Source organism: Euprymna scolopes, chromosome 32, assembly GCF_053919585.1.
Source record: "Euprymna scolopes isolate OS-2025 chromosome 32, ASM5391958v1, whole genome shotgun sequence".
NCBI classification, from domain to species: Eukaryota; Metazoa; Mollusca; class Cephalopoda; order Sepiida; family Sepiolidae; genus Euprymna; species Euprymna scolopes.
In genome coordinates, this window is record NC_136513.1 from 66,074,915 (window position 1) to 66,099,810 (window position 24,896).

Here is a 24,896-nt window from a genome sequence, read left to right on the forward strand (position 1 = left end):
AGCACGAGTAGATTTACTTTAACTATTCTTTCCCTTCTTTTCCTTTCAATGTTACACCTCGCTTTCCATTCAGCAGGAGTAAGCGTTGATGGCTTATTCGTACTTAGCTGATGGTGGTGTTGTCGTCTGTATTATTATTACGTTCATTTTTGCTATTTTTTCTTTTTTAAAAAAAAAAAAAAAAAGAGGCGTTACCAGTCGCGACAGAGGCTTACATCACTAGCAGCAGCCGATCCCCCTCTTTCTGGTAAAAAAAAAAAAAGAGCGAAAGCAAACGAAAGGAAAAGTAAAAATAAAACGAGAGAGAGAGAGAGAGAGAGAGAGAGAGAGAGAGAGAGAGAGAGAGAGAGAGAGAGAGAGAGAGAGAGACTAACAAATGAGCAGAAAAAAAACCCTGGCTGATTGTCTAGTCGTCCAGATAGTTTTTTTTAACGACAGAACACAACGAGCCCTGACGTTCGTTAGAGAGGGTACATCGCCATGAGTCTTCCCTCTTCAACGAGGTCTTCCTCGTCCGCATCGCCCGTAGATGGACTAATGACCAACGGTAACAATAGCGCCAACACAGGTGGTAATAGCAGTAATAACAACAATAATAGCAATAATATTATTAATAATACTAATACTAATTCTGGGGTCGTGGCGTCTGCGGTCCATCCACAACAACAAACTCAACCCCATCAAGCACATCACCAGTCACCTCCACATCATCAACACATTCCACATCATCATCACCCGCAACAGCAACAATCACATCCCCCACCACCTCCTCCCCCATCACAACAACAAACACCGCAACCGCCGCCTCCCCCACCACAGTCTCTAGTAGCCGCTAATTCGCCGTCAAATTTACACATAAAATCGGAAGTCAAGAACTCCGCTACGGAACAACTAAACATTTCGGCCACCCCGGGAAAAGGTTTGACCTTTTCACCGGAACAGGTGGCTTGTGTTTGTGAGGCCCTCCAACAGAAGGGCGATATTGAACGGTTGGCTCGTTTCCTCTGGTCCCTACCCCCGAACGAGCTACTCAGGGGTAATGAGGCCGTCCTGAAGGCCCGAGCTACTGTCGCATTTCACAGGGGCAGTTTCCGTGAGTTATATGCGATCCTAGAAAGCCACAACTTCGACACGTCGAACCACAGTTTCTTGCAACAGATGTGGTACAAAGCGCATTACATGGAGGCCCAAAAAATCCGGGGTAGGCCGCTAGGGGCCGTGGATAAATACAGACTGAGACGGAAGTACCCGCTACCAAAGACAATCTGGGACGGAGAGGAGACGGTTTACTGTTTCAAGGAGAAATCGCGGCAGGTGTTGAAAGAGTGTTACAAACAGAATCGCTACCCAACACCCGACGAGAAAAGAAGTCTGGCCAAAAAGACAGGTCTCACTTTGACCCAGGTCAGTAACTGGTTCAAGAACAGGCGACAACGAGATCGAACCCCCCATACACATCCCCAAAACAGAAAGTAAGTTTTACAACATTTGAAGCGTGTTTTATTTAAGCAACATTTTCTAAAAATGTTTTATAATGTAGAATTCGTTTAGAATAATTTGAAAGTTTGATAATGTGCTTTCGACTTCCATTATATGAAAATTAGTGACAAACGGATTTGAACCCTGACCCCACGCTAATAGTTTTGTTTATCATTTTTAACCACCAGGCAATTATCAATTAAGCAACAGATTTGCAAATTAGAATCTATTTTTTTAATTGACTTGTTAAATCTTTAGTAGTGTGTTCAATTTGCTATGTATGTTTACCGCAATTATTCTTCGCATCTTTTAAAATATATGTTATATCATTTCGATTTTGTTTTTTTCTTCGCTTAACTATATCGTATAAACACTAAATCAGGTTTTAAAATATAAAAAAAACTGGAAATGCAGTGCTTAAACGATATTAAATTATTTTTAACGATATTAAATGATTAAATGCCATTTAATAAATAAATGTTATTTCATAATTAAATGTTATTTAATAATTAAATGCTATTTAATAATTAAACGAGATTTAATAATTAAATGCCATTAAATAATTAAATGTTATTTAATAATTAAACCAGATTAAATTATGAAATGATATTTAATAATTAAATGATATTTAATAATTAAATGTTATTTAATAATTAAATGTTATTTAATAATTAAATGATATTTAGTGATTAAAGCATATTTAATAATTAAATGATATGTAATATTTAAATGCTATTTAATAATTAAATGATATTTAATAATTAAACGAAATTTACTAATTAAACGAGATTTAATAAATGCTATTTTATAATTAAATGTTATTAATAATTAAATGATATTTAATAATTAATAGATATTTAATGACTTTATTAAGCACCTTTTTCCATAATAATGTATGTGAAACACTTTAAATCGGAATAGAATTGATGGGATTCAGCTAACATATAAATGACAATAAATGTAAGCATTAAATGAAGTGAAATTTAATTGCGAAAAAAACTAAGATTCAGTTGGAAATAGAGGTTGTTACTTTCCAATATTGTTTTATTTAACATATAAAAAACATTTCATATATATATATATATATATATATATATATATATATATATATATATATATACATATATATACATATATATACATATATATACGTACATATATCTATACATATGTACATATATATATATATACATATGTATATTTATACAAAGATATGTATATATATACATACATATATATACATGTGTATATATATACATATGAATATATATACATATGTGTATATATATATTCATATGTATATATATACATATATGTATATATACATATATATATACATATGTATATATACATATGTGTATATATACATATGTATATATATATATGTATACATACATATGTGTATATACATATGTATATATATACACATGTATATATATATACATATGTATATATACATACGTATATATATACACATACGTATATATACATATGTATATATGTATATATACAGATGTATATATATATACATATATATACATATGTATATATACATATGTATATATATACATATGTATATATATACACATATGTATATATACATATGTATATATATATACATACGTATATATACATATATATACATATATACATATATATACATATGTGTATATATATAAATTTATGTATATATATACATATATACATATATACATACACACATATATATAATAGAATATAATAGAATAGAATATATAATACTCAAAATATAGTTAAAAGTCCAAATATATTTAATGGTACTTTATTACCACGTAAGACCCCATCCCTGTGTCAGTTTTATACATCCATATTAATAGATGTCACTAGTTTATTTTTTGTATTTGGCTAAAACTTCGAAAAAAAAAATCGTATTATCAATTCATAATCGTCATGGCAAAGTTGAAACAATAACCACAAACTTCATATAAATGAAGATCGAATTGTCACCATCGTATTAGAAATAAACGTAAAGACCGATTTCACTTGAACATTTCATAACAAAACCATTTATTTTAACATACTTAAATTTATCTTAAATTAATTTGCCCCCAGTTCGAATTTTATTATAATAAATGGACGTTATAAATATTTACATAAATTAACGGTGAATTACTTTATATTTACATTTACCTATCTCTCTCTCTCTCTCTCTCTCTCTATATATATATATATATATATATATATATATATATATATATATATAACACACACACACACACACACACACACACACACACACACACACAAAAGAACTACGGGATATTGTGGCCTCGGGATATTTTTTTTTTAGGTTACGATATGGAATACGATGTTTTCCGGCCCCTGGTTAAGGTATTTTTCCCGCCTTATTATTTTGTTATGTGCATTTAGATAATATACTGTACTGTATTTTGTTACAAAATATTTGCCTCTGCGGTCTCTACCAAATTACTCAGCCAATTTTTGGTCTAAACATTTTAAAGTGTATCCAGACATGTAGCAAGCTTTTAAATCAGTTTTAGGCAAAGATTTGGCTCCCTAGAGTAAAAAGAGTTTACCTTTGCAGACTCTACCAAACTCCTCCGCCAATTATGGGTCTAAACCCTTAAAATTTTAGATGTAGATATACCTGGACATGAATCAAACTTTTAATATATATATATATATATATATATATATATATATATATATATATATATATATAATGTAAAACTGAATGTGTGTATGTGTGTGTGTGTGTGTGTTCACGAATAGGCTCCTATATGGTTGACTATTTTTAAAAACTGATTACATATAATGATAGAAGATGTATCGAGACACAGGAATGGGTATGTTTGATCTGGCAGAACGGTGGTTCGCACCTGGCTTAAAATGTATGGAAATAAAAAAATTAAGAATAAAAAAAAAACGTTTACAAGTGTTTTTGATATAGATGTACATAAGAATACTTTGATAAGTATGTTTTAACTTAAATAGGGATGGTATAATAAAATTGTGGGGTCTGCATTCGCGCCTGGCCTCCATAGAATGGAAATAGCCACAGACTTTAATAAAGACTTTTCATATCTATCTGCATAAGTATACTTTGATAATTATGTTTCAGTTTGAAGAAATATGGTATAATAAAATTATGGGGGTGTTCGTTCGCACCTGACCTCCATAGAATGGAAATATGTCACAAAGTTTAACAAGGTTTTTTAATATAGATCCACAAAATATTGTGATAAGTGTTTCAGTGTGAACAGCTATTATCGGATTTATCTATTTTATTTTTACTTTCATCATATTTTGCTTTGGTTTTGATACTCCCAAATTCGAAGCTATCTCTTTGCAACCCTTCTTTTTCATAACCTATCATACTTTCATAAATCAGAGTCCATTTTCTGTAGGCTGCTTTTGAACCCAGTCAACGACGGATACTTTTGTTAGTATATATATATATATATATATATATATATATATATATATATATATATGTATGTATATACACACACACACACACACACACACACACACACACACACATATATATATATATATATATATATATATATATGTATATATATATATGCACATAAAGTTATGAACAGTACATAGGCCCGAGCAAAGCCGGGCTGAACTGCTAATATATATAATGCATATATAAATATATATATATATATAATTATATATATATATAATTATATATATAATTATATATATATAAAATATATATATATATATAAAAAATATATATATTATATATATAATGTATATATCTATCTATACATATCTATTTATATATATATATTTTTATACATATATATTTATACATATATATAATATATATATATATATATATATATATATATATATATATATAGATATATATGTAAATCTATATCTATGTATCTATACATAATTGAACTTGTCTGTCTGTTTGAGAAACGGTCTCTACCAAAACCTTCAACAAATTTTTGGTCTACGGACTCGAAACTTAATGTATAAGAGATTTGAACCCGTGGAACAAATTCGATTTTGTCTTTAGTTGATAAGTTAAGTGGTCAATTTGCAAAAAAATTACTTGGCAGACGTAAGTCGATTTAAAGTGCTCTTGTACGCATGCGAAAATATACATTTATATTTAATGTGCGTTAAATTTAAACGTGTTATTCATCTGAGCATAGCTCAAATGGTAACGATTTAGGCCTGAGCTCTAAATGTTTTTATTTCGATTCTAGCCGTGGCACCCATTGAAATCACTACTATATATTAATACAATAATCAATAGAAAATTGACTCTGTAATAATAAAGGCAAAATGCATAAATTTGAATATCGAGACTTTATCCGTCCTCGGATATATATATATATATATATATATATATATATATATATATATATATATATGTGTGTGTGTTGTGTGTGTGTGTGTGTGTGTGTGTGTGTGTGTGTGTGTGTGTGTGTGTGTGCGTGCGTGCGTGGGTGTATCTGTGTGTGTGTGCGCACGCGCATGTGTGTATGTGCGCGCACGCGTGTGTGTGCGTGTGTGTGTATGTGCGTGTGTGTGTTCGTGTGTGTGTGTGTGTGCGTGTGTGTGTGTGCGCGCGCGTATGTGTGTGTGTGTCTGTTAATAGCCTGAAGATTTTCCAGAGAAATGCAGACATGCTGTGAATGTTGCCATGAACATATTTTCATACTACTAAGCTCTGCTTACATATTGAACACTGTTCAAGTAAGTACTGAAAAAATACACACGTACACACGTTATATATGTTGTGTGTGTATAAAATTATGAAGAGTATATGCTGATCGATCAATATTTCGATATTAAAATAGTCGTAATCGAGAAACAAACTGGATCTCAGAACAAGAAAATAAATAAAAATCAAATCTTTAATAAAGAAAAACAACAACAAAAAAAAGATTTAATCGTTTTTGATTTTATACGCCTACATTAACACAATTGCTGAACACGTGACCATTTAACCCGCATATAAATTTATATCGCATATGTACAAAATATAATATGCAAGGGCTTCTATTTACTTTGCCTCCCCCACGGGACAGAGTTAGATACGAGGGTCGTTTTTTAACGTAGAGAAAAGAATAAAAAATAACAATTGTCTCAGTTGTGAACGATTTCTCCTCTACTGACAGAGAACAAGTAATTGAAGGGTAGCATCTGAAGAACAGATACTACACTTTGATTTTAACCCGAATATACAAAGCTTGTTCCAAAAGTAATGTTTCCTATTTTTTAACTAAAAATGTTGAAGAACTAAAGGCAGATCTTTTGTGCTCCAGAATGTTTTTTTCTACGTGTCATTTTCAATGCAATTTGGCAAGAGTTAAATGGCACATCTATGCTTCTGATTCACGCCCATGACAGAGATTGCTTTTATTAGAGTGTCACAGCGTCAATATCTACAACAGAGAAAAACTTACAGGTCATGAATGCATGTTCAGTCATCATAACAATGTAATTTGCAATCACCTCTGAACCATTCGATCAAAACAAATAAAATAAGCCATACTTTTGGAATGCCCCTCGTATATCATATCAATACTAGGTACCTCCAATAAGTTTCCAAACTTCTTCGTATCGGCAGGTTTATTGCTATGATACACATGAAACTCAAGTCACATTTGAAGTAATCTCCTTTGGCTTCAATGCAATTGTTGCACCGTTTCAACAACATCAGGAATGCCCCATAAAAGTCCTCTTGTGTGAGCGTGTTGATGATCCTCGTCACACCCTTTTTCATATTCTCGTCTGATAACGACTAAAGTTTTCCATGAGCTCCAAGAATAACCAAAAGTCACATGGAGCAAGGTCTGGGCTATATGAAGGGTAAGGAACTGCCTTGATGCCCATCTTAATCAAATAGTCTGTGAAAAGGATGGAACTGTGGACTGGTGCATTCGCGCAAATCTTCCACATTTTCAGTTCCTCCCGAATAATTGTGTGTACAGTTCCCACACTGACATCAAACTGTGCACATATTATATCTATAGACGCACAACAATCCTTATCCATGGAATTCTTTACTCCTCTCACACTTCTCATTATCACTTACAGACTCTCTGCCTTCCTTGAATCTTTTATGCCAAGCAAAAACTTATGCACGATTCATGCAAGATGGTCCAAAAACAGTCTGAAGCATTCCATACATCTCTGTGACATTGTTCACAAGTTGAAAACAGAATTTTATTGCATATCATTCTTCTAAAGTGTCCTCACGTCCAGATTGCATTTTTGAAATTCACCAGCTATGACAATCCGGCTTTAGTAGCTTGTATTCCAATTTCTGCTGTAGCTGTTCATTTGAATCTGAAATCATAAAAAATGATCAGTCATCTCAAACTATGTATAGCAATAACATACTGAATTTTCAAGGGTCTACGACGATTTCAAATGTCTATGCAAAATTAGTCTGGAAACTTATTTAAGTCACCTCATATTATATATGATTGATATTACATAATAATTATTAATAGAATATAAGTATAATAATATATACATATTGTATGATGTCTATTATAATATTTAATATATTATATTAAATGTAATATATAAGATATACATACATATAATATTATTATGTATGATATATTATTTATGTAATACATGATATATTTTATTTAAAATATATATAGTCTATAATATACATTATATATTATATACTTTATATTATATGTAATATATGATATATTATAATATAACATATAGTAGATTAGCATATATATTTATGTAATATATCAAGCATTATGATATATATATATATATCACGTATAATGCATATATATCATATGTATGATATGTAATAGTTATGTATTATATATTAAATCTTATGTATATTATAATATATATATTATAATATATATATATATATATATATATATATATATATATATAAATGATACACTGTAAAATACAATGTATATATAAATTGTATAACCAATATACGGTATAATATATACTATATTTTATATATTATATAATATGCATTATACATAGTATATGATATAGTAGAACCCAGAGAAACAGTAGCCCTATGATACGTTTTTTAAGGTTAGGATGTGGAATACGAAGCTTCTGGTATTTGCTCCTCCATATTTATGATGTTCTTTGTTTGTTACTAATTTTAATGCCATATCCTGCGGATCTACTGTATATATATTATATGTAACATACTTATATGACAGATATACATCATATAACATATATCATGTAATATATATATTAACAAACTAACGAACAAGAGCTACAACATTATATATAAAACGAATAAAATTCTTTTTTACTACGGTATCACTTTAAACACTTATTTAAAACGAGAGCGTTTTTAAAGGATTGCTAATTATCTGGTGCCGCTTTTGGTGAACATGAAATTTTTATATTTCCGAATGAATTGTTCCGAATTCGAATAGTAATCAAATTATAACTGATATTATTTAAATTCCACACTGAAAGATTAGGATATAACTGTTGATAGAATTGACATTATATATATATATATATATATATATATATATATATATATATATTTATATGAATATATATATATTCATATATATAAATATATATATTTATATATATATATAAATATATATAATATATATATATAAATATATGCATATATATATAAATATATATATAAATATATATATATATAAATATATACATACACACACATATATATATATATATATATATATATATATAAGGACACACTATAAAAGCAAATATATACAGTTGAGATTCGATTCGTATATGAGTCGATTTCTTAAGATTAAGGTCAATATTAAATATTTCCAAATAATGATATCGCCTTGGTTTAATATATAAGTTTCTTTTTTTTAATTTATACCAGCATATCTAGCTCCACACATACTTAAACTAGAATGAAATCTAATCGAATCTCACGTGCAATGAGTTCAAATAAAATGTGGGTTCTATTTTAACATTTGCATATGTTGGTTTTATCAGTTTAGCTTAAGATACATTTATAAATTAAGAATACAAAATAAGTATTTGATAAGAAAAATAGGAGAAATAGATAATAACAAAATATTTTTTTTTTTTTTTTTTTTTTGCTATTATAACATACGATTTCAAGCGACACCGGTATGAGCGTTATGCGCGTTGTACAAAGGTAAAACAATGCATATTTTCATAAAAGATGTAAATTTTTATCATTGAATACAGTTTTGATAAAGAACGGATGAGAGTTTTAAATATTTCAATTAAAACCAACTTTTATGCATGTATTTGTATGGTATTGTAGCATGATTGTCCGCCTCAAAAATAAACTAAACACATATCATTATACCGTTCCTCTTGTTTTAGGGAGGTTATGTTGCACATTTACAATTCGTTTAATATCGTTTTATATCGTTTATATCGTTAAATTCGTTATATATATATATATATATATATATATGTGTGTGTGTGTGTGTGTGTGTGTGTGTACTCTTTAGTTGTTTTTACATAATGAGTAATATGTTGCTACACAGTTATGAGCATGTTTCGGTCAGCTAGTTACCAGTAACTAGATATCTCTTCAAGCGATACAGCTTATACAAAAGCAAAGTTTGTAATGAAAATATCAGGCCTTCCTCGTTTCAAGGAGTTAATATCAGGAGGTTCTGTCAAATGTTATGAAAAATAAGATTGGATTGTATGTAAATAAGACACAATAAGGGTGTGGATTTTGATTGGTTCCTTATCTTCTGGAAAACAATTACCTCAGATTATATATATATATACATATATATATATATATATACATATATATGTATATATATACATACATATATATACACATATATGTATGCATACATATATATACATACATACATATACATACATATATACATCCATCCATTTATATACATATATACATATATATACATATATATTCATATATATATACACACATATATATGCATACATATATATACATATATATGTATATAAATACATATATATATGCATATATATACATATATACATACACATATATACATATATGTATACATAATTACATATACATATACATATATACATATATAAGTATGCATATATATATGCATATACATATATATATATATGCATATATATATATTCATATACATATACATATGTATATATGTATAAGGAATGAAAAAATATAACCAGCGGTGGTTGATGTTATGTTTAAAGAAAAAATAGAAAAAACCGAATGAAATTATTAAAAAATCAACGTTTCGTCCTTGTTTCAGAGGACATCTTCAGGATAATTGAAATAAAAATGTGATAAAAGAAAAAGTCATAGATCGTGCGAAAAAAGACGGTTTTTTAAAATCCAACCCATGTCGGGAAAGGACGAATATGTGTGCGTATGGGAAGGTTGTTTGATGTCTATATATACACTTTTAAAAATGCATGAGAATACATATGTACATTTATTTATTTTATTTTTTTTTTCTTCTGCGAAACTACTCATTTTCCTGAAACATTCAAGGAAAAACGGCTAGCCAGGATCCACTCTGATACCTTGCTCTTTGATTATTATTTTCCCTATGCTAGGGGTTAAATAATAGAAGCCTTTTCTTTGCGTAATAGTATTAGTATTCAATATTAGTGCTGATTTTAAAAGTCTTCTTTTAGCTCTATCTATCACGTATTTAATTTAGATCAAGCGAAAATTATTAAATACGTGATAGATAGAGCTAAAAGAAGACTTTTAGAATCAGCACTAATATTGAATACTAATACTATTACGCAAAGAAAAGGCTTCTATTATTTAACCCCTAGCATAGGGAAAATAATAATCAAAGAGCAAGGTATCAGAGTGGATCCTGGCTAGCCGTTTTTCCTTGAATGTTTCAGGAAAATGAGTAGTTTCGCAGAAGAAAAAAAAATAAATAAATGTACATATTTATTCTCATGCATTTTTAAAAGTGTATATATAGACATCAAACAACCTTCCCATACGCACACATATTCGTCCTTTCCCGACATGGGTTGGATTTTAAAAAAACCGTCTTTTTTCGCACGATCTATGACTTTTTCTTTTATCACATTTTTATTTCAATTATCCTGAAGATGTCCTCTGAAACAAGGACGAAACGTTGATTTTTTAATAATTTCATTCGGTTTTTTCTATTTTTTCTTTAAACATATGTATATATATATACATATATATATATATATATATATATATATATATATATATATATATATATATATATATATATATATATATATATATATATACAAAGGCCGAGAGAAAAAATGAAAATAAAACAAACCAAATTATACGTTTATCAATGTTTCATCTCTATTTCAAGACAACCCCAAGATAATTAATATTTTTCTTCAATTTAATTATACCGAGTAAGTCTTTAAATAAAGTCGGAACGTTGATGAACATAGAATTTTGTTTGTTCCGTTTTCGTCTCTCAGTTATGTGGTAATATTATTTTCATAATTTTAATTATATATATATATATATATATATATGCACACACACATATCTATACAAATAGTATTATATACATATGTATGCACACATGTATACACACACATATATATGTACACATATACATGTATATGCGCATATACATGTATTACATATGGACATATACATGATGATTGCTTACGCTTGATAGGAGCTTGCCACTTTATCAGATGGATGTCGAGCGTCCATGTGCTCCTTGGTGGCTCTTCGATCCAGCTATACTCTTGCATAAATGTTTACAGATTTTGCAGAGAAACTTGCTAATCTTTCGTGATGTTTTTGGTACGAAATCATTATGCAGTTTTAAATGTCTTACGAAACCGCTTCTTGATTTATAAACCAATTCACAATTATTGCAACAATACTTGCGTGGTGGCAGCGCACGTGATTTCACATGGCTCACCAAACAAAATTAAAAAATAATAAATCCGCCACAGTGAAGATTCATTCTTCTTCCTTATAGCATGTTTCAATATTTCATATTTAACGCAATTTTCCTAACACTTTCTCCAACCTTCTATTATTACTTTCCCCCAATAACTTCAATCCCAATCTGAACTTTTCAGCGACTTAAGATTATCCTTCAGTGCACATTTTAGTAAGTTTATGCTGCGGTCACTTTCATATGGAAAATTCACCATACAGCAGTTGTTTTGATATCCTTCAATCTCTCATCCTCATTAAGTGTCCAGTCGGACGCATTTGATGTTTGATAATCCTTATTTCAATGCTACAAAGGTTGGAGGGTTCAAGGACGGAAGTATAAGAAGCAAAGGACTTCCAACCAGTATTTTACAGATATATTTTTGTTGAAACCTTTCCAAAGTTTCAGAGGCATTCGGTATGTAATCTATGTTTCAGTAGACAAGTTAGACAAGTTAGAAAACATGTCTGACATACACGGATTTTTGTCTTCACACTGATTCCTCTATCTGACCAGACTCGTTTTTCAAGCCTACCAAATGTAGAACCACCCTGGGCTATCCTGTCAGTTAGTTTAGTCTCGAAGGTTTCATTTCTACTCAACATATTTCCACTACCGAACACACACACACACACACACACACACACACACACACACACACACACACACACACACACACTCGTGTATATATATATATATAGATTCTGTGTAGCTTAATTGCCATATATATTTTATAACTTACTACCTAGCTCTACCTACGTGTTGAAATAAATACTTAAAGTTTACGCATAAATCTATACTTTCGTATATTAATTTATGTGATTAAATTAAGTAATCGTATATGTATATATATGTGTGTGTGTATATGTGTTTGTATGTATGTGTGTGTTAGTACGAAAATTTGCTGATGGCAAGTAAGCTACAAACAAACGTTTGCGTAAATCATAAGTACACTGTGATACAACTATGCTTTACTGACCGTTGAAGTAAATATATGATATGTATAAAACAAAAAATGATATGATATGTGTAAAACAAAAAAATTATGACATGTGTAAAACAAAAGAATTATGATATGTGTAAAACAACAAATTTATGACATGTGTAAAACAAAAGAATTATGATATGTGTAAAACAACAAATTTATGACATGTGTAAAACAAAAGAATTATGATATGTGTAAAACAAAAAAATATTATGAAATGTGTAAAGCAAAAAAAAATTATGACATGTGTAAAACAAAAATATTATATGTGTAAAACAAAAAATTATGATATGTGTGAAACAAAAAAATTATGACATGTGTAAAACAAAAAAAAATGATATTTGTAAGCCAAAAAATGTATGACAGGTCTAAAACGAAAGAAAAAAAAACAGACAAAAACTAAAATTATATGTTTATCAAACTTTCGTATTTATAGAAAGTATATCTACGCAACAGCGGGTAACACTTACAATAAATATATATATGCATATTCAATATATATATATATATATATATATATATATATATATATATATATATATATATATATATAATATACTAATAAATACAAATATGTACACATAATAAATATATATATATACATATAAAATAAATATATATACATATATAATAATATATACATATATATACATGTATATATATACGTACACAATAAATATAATATATATATATGCAAATAATATATATATATACATATAATATATATAATATATATATACATATATTATACATAATATATATATACATATATATATACATACATAATATATATATATATATATATATATATATATATATATATATATATATATATATATATAAAGCTGAACGTCTGTGTGTGTGTCTGGTCACGAATAGGCTCCTATATGGTTGACTATTTTAAAAAACTGATGACATATAATGATAGAAGATGTATCTAGACACAGGAATGCGTAAGTATACTTTGATAATTATGTTTCAGATGTAAGAAATATGGTATAATAAAATTATGGGGTGTTCGTTCGCGCCTGACCTCCATAGAATGGAAATATGCCACAAAGTTTAACAAGGGTTTTTAATATAGATCCACAGAATATGTGTTACAGTTTGAACAGGTATGGTATAATAAATTATGGTGTTTATCTATTTTATTTTTACTTTCATCATATTTTGCTTTGGTTTTGATACCCCCAAATTCGAAGCTATCTCTTTACAATCCTTCCTTTTCATAACCTATCATACTTTCATAAATCAGAGTACATTTTCTGTAGGCTGTTTTTGAACCCAGTCAAAGACGGGTACTTTTGCTAGTTATATATATAAGTATATATATACATACATATAATATATATATATGTAATAAATACATATAAAAATATATATATACATAAAAATACATGTATATATATATATATATATATATGTATATATATATATATATATATATATATATATATATATATGAGAAATATAAATGCACATAAATACATAATATACATGCAAATATAATAGACTAGCAGGGCATCCGGCCTTCTTTGGTCGTAAAATACGCTTAAATAAGATAATTGGTTAATGCTAATTTTATGTTTATAATTATACTATATTGGACCCAAAATATAGCAATTATTTAAAGTTTTAAAAATGATGACTCGTGCACCACCACTGAGAATTGAAAAGCGTTTACCTTACGATTTATTTTTAACTCTGTCGTTAGTGACTGAACTATAAAAACATGTTTGCTGCAAGTCTAAGAATTAAAACATGAACAAATAGCTACTACATTATGCATGCATATTCGTAATGCCGGCGTTCGACCTTCACCTGGAAAATTGTCTTTTTTCTTTTTATATTTCACACTTTTGTACCGAATTTCCCGGACTAAAACCCAAACATAAAGTTTCGCATGGGTTGAGATATCTTATATATAGAGTTTCATGTCTGTAGACCAAAAACTGACAGAGGTGTGTGGTAGACAATTTTTTATTCCAAAAATATATGTATACATAAATATTTATGGGAAGAGATTTGTGTTTACTATAAACTTTTTACGCAAATATTACGCAACTATAAATCATGTAGAATATCTGCATGAATTTAATTATACGTAATAGTTAACTAAAGAAGATCATCCCATGAGAAAAAAATGAATAGGGAGTTAATTAAAATGAATGTTTAAGAGAATATGCAAATTAGCTAGATTTTTTGAAGATGAATTCAATTCCAGGACCATACACTACAAAGTTGTATTTTCTTTTTAATATAAATAAGGAATATCAACACACACACACACACACACACACACACACACACACACACACACACACACACAACAACAACAACAACAACAACAACAACAACAACAACAAATTTATTGAAATAACAATACATATGCAGCTCCCCAGTTGCGGTACCAAAATGGTAAAAGGGAAAATTATTCCCAACTCGCATTTAGGTAAAAATGCACTTACGTATAAATAATTGAATTCATTCAAAAAGTATCTCGAACAAAAACAAATAAATAACATACATCTATATATAAATACGAGTATACATTATAACGTCTACGCATTCGCAAATACACATGTATATGTTTAACTGCTTTGATATTTTAAGTTTTGGTATCCATCTTCCGATCATATGCTGTGAATAATGTTTTAGTTTCTATTCTAGCTTATCACACATATTTGATAGAATAGAATCATTTACAGATAATCGTTTCTATAATAATAAATACAATATCTGCATAAATTAACACATCACATTTAAGCGTATTCTACGACTGGGCTTCATTGGGCGGCGTGCTAGTGTTTATGTATTTCTATACCTAGGATTCACTCCTTAAGAGATTAATCGACCATTATGAAATTTTGGAACACAGCTTAAAGACTATAAGAATCATATATACATCTTGAATAATATATACATCCTCTATAGATATTGAATTGTAGTGCGAGCTCTAAAAGAGCCCAAATTCAGATGTATGCAGACGTCTGGAATAGAAATCCACTTCTGACCATCGGATTTAACTGTGAAGCTGCAGTAATGTTTAAAGGCACTTTTAAACATTATAAGTATGTAAAATATAATTTCATAAAAAAATATGAAAGTATTGTATACAAAATCAACTCTGTGTGTCTGTGTGTGAGTTTGTTCCCCATAAATTTGAAAACAGCTAGGTCAATTTTTATGAAATTTCACACGAAGCCACTTAATTTAGCAATTTATTACATAACTGAAAGATGAAATACCCGCTATCAACAGTAGATTCTTTGATATGACAGGGGTTCGTTCGAAATGAATGTTTCTGTTTAGCGCACATATGAAGCATGATACTTGACTTTTGCATTTTAAACTTTAATTCAAACCTTTATATATAAAAATGATTTTATAAAATCAATAGTAGATTCTTTACATTGCAATGTATTGTGAACTAAGCCATTGCGAGAGGCACGTAAAACTTCCTCCCTGTCCACCGCGATGCGTCTCCAACTAGAGCAGGCAATCGATTTGATTTTAAAATGATTTTACCGATTTCGATAAAAAAAAATATGGGAGTGTGAAACATTCGTTCATCATCATTCAATCGCAGGCAACGTCGAGTCAACCTGCCATATATATATATATCACTTTTGAAAGATAACAATAAGCATATATATATATATATATATATATATATATATATATATATATATATATATATATATATATACATATATATATCTTAGCTGCCACTACTCGACGTAAGGCGGAAGATTTAATGGTTCTGTATACAATAACAATATCTTTAAGATGACTGTTTTCCACAGAAATAAAACTGATAGAATTGGTAAATCTTATATATTTTAAATGATTAAAAGGTGAAATAGTTATTGCGTTGATATGTGTACTTTTTATATATTCATAATTTTAATATTTGTTTGAAATGTATTGTTTCAATATATATTAGAATAAATAATTACAAGATCAAGTCGATAACTAATTTATGCAATTTCTAAACAGGTGATTTTGTCAATTTTCACTACGTGTAACATAAAAAAATGCTCGTGGCAAACTGAATTGATGTAATGTTTGCACCACTAAAAATATCAATGATTATTCAAATTTTTTTGCTCAATTTTTTTTTTTCGTTTTTGTTTCTTATTTTTACCCTGATTAAACTATATTGCTATAAACCAACATTTTTATAAAACAATAATAAAAGTTTTATAAAACAATAATAAAAATAAAAAGTTTTTATTCATCAAAAATAAACACAGTTACTGATTTCGTCATTTCTTTTTTAATAATTAATAATTTTTAATATTTAATAATTTTTAATAATTAATAATTTTTTAATAATTAATAATGTTTAATAATTAATAATTTTAATAATTAATAATTTTTAATAATTAATATATTTTAATAATTAATAATTTTTTATAATTAATAATGTTTAATAATTAATAATTTTTAATAATTAATAATGTTTAATAATTAATAATTTTTAATAATGAAAACAAAACAAAACACCGCATGTTCGTTCAAATGTTATTCGAAAGCAAATATAAACAATACTTTTATGAAACTATGTGGAAAGTATTGTTTATATTTGCTTACAAAATGATTCAGGTGATTCTTATTTCTATTGTAACTTTAAATGACCTGCATCCGCTTCTACATTTGTCATCGGAAATACGCGTTAGATGTAAGTTTAATGGTCCTCAATTAGTAAATGCAATTTTCAGTTTTCGATTTACAATTAAAAAAAATGTACGAAAAGTCTTTGAATTGTTTATAATTATGTGCTTCATAAATAATATCGTGTTGTCCATTGACGACAAGGAACATGAACGCCCTTCAAACAAAACATAATCCGCCAAAAGTACAAAAAATTACCTTAATAATAAATCATCATAAATCACTTATAAAAATAATAATGCCTCAATAATAAATTATAATTAATTACTTATAAAACAAATAATGTCTTAATAATAAATTATTAATTAATAATAACACAATTATTTAATTTGCAATTCGATTTTTTTATATTTACTAATTTTTTTCTTTCTTACACATTAAAATAGTTTTCATTTAATTTTTAATTGATAAATAGGCGGACAATTAATAACGCTGGTAGAGTAAAAATATCGTATGTCTATAGATACATGCATATATATATATATATATATATATATATATATATATGCATGCATGCAAATATATATATACATGCACATATATATACACATGCATGCATATATATACATAGATACATACATGCATATATATACATACATGCATATATATACACACATGCATGTATACGCGCATGGGTGGGTATGCATGTGTGTACGTGTATAAATGCGTATATGTGTATGTGCATATGTAGAAGCACGTGTGAGTGTATGTGTATGTATGTATGTATGTGTACATGTTTGTGTATAAGTTTAAGTTTATGTGTATAAAGTACGCGTGTGCGTATATGTAAGTAAGTGTGTAGCCGTATGTATGCACATGCTCGTGCATGTGAGTGTATATTTGTGTACACGTGTATGTGTGTGTGCGTGTATATATATATGTGTGTGTGTATGTATATGTGTGTGTGCCTGTGCATGTGTATGTGTGTATATACCTATATGTATATAACAATAAAATTAAATAAATCAACTAAAACAAAAGACTAAATATCATAACTGCGGCCACCATCAAACAGATTATAGAGGTGTACTGCCGTTATCGGCATAAACTCACACGTAATAACAACTACACAAGCCCATGAAAAGAATATATATATATATATATATATATATATATATATTCTTTTCATGGCCTTGTGTAGTTGTTATATATATATATATATATATATATATATATATATAAACAAGACAAAAAACGAAAACTAATAAGTCGACAAACCTAGGATCAATGATCAAACATACCAAGCTGGCACTTAAAAGGCCACTCGTGGCAGAAGGATAAGTAAACTTATTTAAATTAAGTGGACAATTAAATAAATTAAATTACGATAGCCCTTAGGCGTCGAATACTCAATATGTACGAATATGGATAACCTACTAGTCCTAACCGTTAAACATGGACAAAAAATAAATAAGTAAATAAATAAAATAAAAATAAAGAATAAAAAAATGTTCCATCTATAATCACTTAAAGTTTTAATAAAATAAAGAAAATAACAAATTTCCAAAGAAAAGTCAATCCCGTGTCTCCTCTCTTCCCACCTCTCTTTCTATCCCTGACAACCACATCCCCTAATCTAAACACCCCAACATATCGGTCAAGAGCCCCCCCATCCCGCACACCCCCTCCCCTTTCACATCCTCCTCCTCCTCCTCCTCCCCTTGAATAGTTAACCCCTGCAAGCTAGCGAGCGACTCGCTTGACCTATATGGACCAGGTCATTCCACTGAACAAGCAACTGACATAAATAAATTAAACAAATAAAAAATAATACATAGCAGCAGAAAAAAAAAACAACGAAATAGATATAGAATATACAAAATAAAATAAAGGTCATGCAAAAGTAACAAGTTATAAACTAAAATATATAAAGGAACAAAAAATATGTTAATTACACGCTATACATATAAATCCCCTCCTTACATTTGCTGCGAGGCTCCACACAGGCATTTAATTTATTTTTTTGCTCCGTCATCCGACATGCTTTGAATCGATCTGTCACATCCATCATTTGAAAAGGGGAATTATTCCCGAAATATACATAACATACATAACAAATAAGACATTTGTACTTAATACGATTTAATAAATATATATAGACGTATATGTTTGTATTTACTGATTTGTAACATTTCCTTACATTTGCTGCGAGGCTCCACACAGGCATTTAATTTATTTTTTTGCTCCGTCATCCGACATGCTTTGAATCGATCTGTCACATCCATCATTTGAAAAGGGGAATTATTCCCGAAATATACATAACATACATAACAAATAAGACATTTGTACTTAATACGATTTAATAAATATATATAGACGTATATGTTTGTATTTACTGATTTGTAAATCGCCACTTGTTTTCATCTTCTCTCATTAACACTGACTATATATCATTCCTCGCATTGTGATAACCTTCTAAATCTCTACTACATACCTATCCCACATAATGCTTCAAGAAAACTATATATCAATTCTATACAGAAATGCTTATAAATATACATGCATGCATGTATATATGCATACATGCATATACGTACACATACATGCATGTATACATACATACATATATACATGCGTATATATACACACATGCATATATATATACATGCATATATGTATATACATATTTACACATACATGAATATATATACATACATACACATATATATATACATACATGCTTATATATATACATGCATATATATGTACATGTATATATACATACATGCATATATACATACATGCATATATATACATGCATATATATACATGCATATATATATACATGCATATATATACATGCATATATATACATGCATATATATACATACATGCATATATATACGTGCATATATACATGCATATATAAATACATGCATATATATATAGATGCATATATACACACATACATATATACACATGCATATATATGCATACATGCATAATATACACATATATACATGCATATATATAGATACATGCATATATACACATGCATATATATATATAGATACATGCATACATATACATATACGTGCATATATGTGCATATATATACTCACATATATATACACATACATATATATATACATTCTCATATATATACATACATATATGCACATATATACATATATATACATATATATATATACACATACATACATATATATAGACATACATATATATACATATATGCATATATATACACACATACATGTGTATATATACATGCATATATATACACATATATATGCATACACATATATGCATATATATATGCATACACATACATGCATATATATATATATATATTTATATATATATATATATATATATATATATATATATATATATATATATACATACACAAGCATGCATATATATAATGAAAATATAAATAATACGTGTTTCATTCCGGAAGGAAACTATCAAGTTAAATCATTTACTCTGATGTATTTCCGTGGAAATGACGCATGAACATTTCTGTGTAGCTTACTTGTCAGTAATGTATTTTCATACAACTAATAACGCTGATCGATTTAATTTTTTTCTGCATGGAGAAATTCAAAGACGCACTTTTGCATCTGACGAACCTCCATGACAGGAATTGCTTTCTTAGAGTCGCGCACCGCCAATATCAGAAACAGTGAGATGAAACTTTCTGGTCAAGAATGCATAAGTTCAGTCATCATAACAATGCAATTTACAATCCCCTCTGATCTGTTCCGACAGAATAAAAAAAGGAGGTATTACTTTGGGAAACCGTTCTTGTACAACTTGGTTGGGTGTGCAAAATGTGCGTAGAAGAACGGATCTCGAGCGAAGTTTACATTTTCCTACTTCGGAATTTGTGATTGTTTTTTATTCGACGAAGAAAAACTTATTTTTATATCTGCATTCATTGTCAAAACGTTATGGATCTCGATTCAATGTTTTGTGGAATCTCTTTGGGTGTAGCACTATTTTTATGACCATTCTATCAGTTTTATGGCCTTTTTAGTGGCGTTTCAGACTTTTTTAACCTGTGTATGTGTGAAAAGGTTTCTTAGAGTGCGGGACCAAGAATAGAATGGGAGTGTGGAAGGCGGGATAAACCTAAACAAGGCATATTGACGCCTCGACGTAAAGGAATTATATTTGGCATCATATTTAACAGGCGACTGTAGGGAGTTGAGCAGCGAGATATATGTTCGACATTACATTTAAACTGCTGTGTATCAGTACAGCTAGAGAAACTGGAAACATGGAAAGGAATTCCAAATTTTAGCCGTTCAAGAGAAAAAAAAAACTCTTAGAATAGAAAACTTTCCAGTATCTACGAACCTCAACAAGGAAGTGGTTAGATTTCGCTGATTGCCTAGTAAGCTGGGATTATGTACGCCGGGGGAGGGGGATACAAGTGCTATGAATTCATCAGAGCAAATTTCATCAAAGTGCTTGTAAAACAGGCATAAGGATGCAACAATGCAGCGATGGGACAGAGTTTAGAGCTTGCCTGATAGTGCGTAACATATTAGATTTGAGATTCTATTTTGTACCTGTCTTAAAAGGAGAGACTAATAGTAGATGTATTAGCCCAAATGTGGCAACAATACTCCACAAACTGTGGTTTTGTAAAGATAGGATAGTATCAGGTGGGAGTAATTTTCTATCACTGTAGAGCAAGCTCAACTTATTTGCAGCAGCCTTGGCAATATCATCAATGTATTTGCTCCAACTCATATGAAATTGAGTTCGAACGATGAGCTTTCAGGTAGAGTATTTTTTGTCATGACAATCGGTGGTTAAGAATATTCTTGTTAAAGGAAAGTAGCTTAGTCTTAATAGCATTAAATGTTACTTTCTATTTATGGCCCCATTGAAGTCTGTTCTCGCACGTGATTCGGATTTAATCATTGGTTTTGATACAAAACAACGGATGAATTATTTTGTAAATTTATTTCATCGAAAACCAAAGTAAAAATTATAAAGTAGAAATTCAATAAATTAAAGAAATAGGATATAATCACCGTCGGGTAAGTTAAAAAATTGAGAGTGTATTTAGTTGTCCAACAGACGAACTATTTAATACCATACATAAAAAAGAACACAAATAACGCCGAGTCATGATAGAAGATGTCGTATGCATATGAAGAAAATTTGTGATTAACCTTTTTCAAAATGAAATATTAAAATCGTTGATAGAGGACTCTTGTGTTTACGAATAGTTAAAACGTGAACATCTTCAATACGCATCCTGTTCGGCTAAAAGTTGCTTGAAATAATAAATGTTTAGGAAAACCTTATTGCCAACGCTTACAATTTGCTTTCGAAGTGATTTGCGAATATGCGTAAAGGTAAAACGTGGGCAAAACCACTGACTGTATCGCACGTAGAAAGAATAAGGTTTCGGATATGAACAACAACTGCGCTTATAAAATAAGCAATTAATATTTTGTTTTCAACAAGTATATGAAAACGTTTATATTATAATATTAATATTTCGTTAAAGTAAATAATATGAAAATTGATATTTTAGCAACTTTTTTGATTGCTAAACCAATTTTTACTTGCCAACAATACCGGCGTTAAATTTGTTTGATACAAAAATAAACAGGGAACCAAATAGAATATTGAACCGATAGAGACAATTGACATTTCTTTATTATCTAAAAATAATAAGATAACTACAGACTAAATATTTCTATAATTCACTAGGAAGAATAATATATTATTCTGCCAGATAGAATGCTATTTAAATCTTACTTGGATAACTGGACTAAATTTTCATCCTATATTAGATATTTAATGATGTATTAATATATCAACATCTTTAAAATAAAAACGGATTTTCCATTAAACTAATTTTTACAATAAATGTATTAACGTCATTTTTTACCCATTTTATTGAAAATTAGATTGCAGATAATTTATGTATTAATATATTGTCCATATAAAACACTTTCGTGATGCATTTTTATAGAAGTATTTTTGTCAGCGTATTTTTATATCATAAGCATTTTACATGAATCTTCATATCAAAAGAATTTACAATGATTAATGCCTATTTATTGATAATCATAATAAATATCTAAAGTAGTTAATACATTGCGTTCATTTTAAAATTTTAATTTTTCTTTTGTCATAACAACTTTTTAAAACTTAAATATCAGAAAATTACATGTTAATAAATATACTTTATTGGTGTAGATAAATTAATATTACTAATGCATATTTATATTATATGAAAATATGTTGGTAATGTATACACACATATATATATATATATATATATATATATATATATATATGTATATATAATTTATTATGCATTATTATATTGAAATCATTTAAAGGACATTATATCTTTACAATACTATTGTTCAGAAAAATTGAAATTACTTGAAACTCATTTCCCTGGTACAATAATTACAAAAAGCAAATATAATTATCGTATTTAAATAACTTATTCTGATTACATTTTCAAGTAAAAATGACTGACAAGTGAAGGGGTTCTCTTAAAACAGATCCAATTGTTATCTGTGGTTCCATCGAGGCGTGTCAAAGTTGCTAGGGTCGGGGAAGAGGGTCACATTTCTTTACGCAGGCGGATTGCATTAATTATTATTCATTTTAACAGCAAATAACAAAAATGATCATCATCACGCCTTAGAATATTCACAAGTAGTTAAACATATAGTATTTCCCTGATCGTGTAGGTTCCATATCAAATAACCATTCTACTAATGATGCGCTATTTCTGTTGATTTAAAAAATTACATGTATTTTTGTACGTTGAATAAATTATTTTATTATAAAATATTTTGCTGTTGTAATATTACTTACAT

At 28.5% G+C, this 24,896-nt stretch overlaps 1 protein-coding gene across 3 annotated transcripts in view; it reads left to right on the forward strand.

The window, feature by feature from the left end:
• The first annotated feature begins 327 nt into the window (after positions 1 to 327).
• LOC145256397 (uncharacterized) overlaps positions 328 to 24,896 on the forward strand; it is a 241,113-nt gene continuing 216,544 nt past the window's right edge. Inside the window, exon 1 of one of the 3 annotated variants that reach the window (XM_080115256.1) lies at positions 328 to 1,472. In XM_080115256.1, coding sequence (XP_079971382.1) covers positions 481 to 1,472 — 992 coding nt within the window. In that variant the 5' untranslated portion in view covers positions 328 to 480. The remainder of the gene's footprint in view (positions 1,473 to 24,896) is intronic. The other 2 variants (XM_080115257.1, XM_080115255.1) reach the window with 2 other exon arrangements.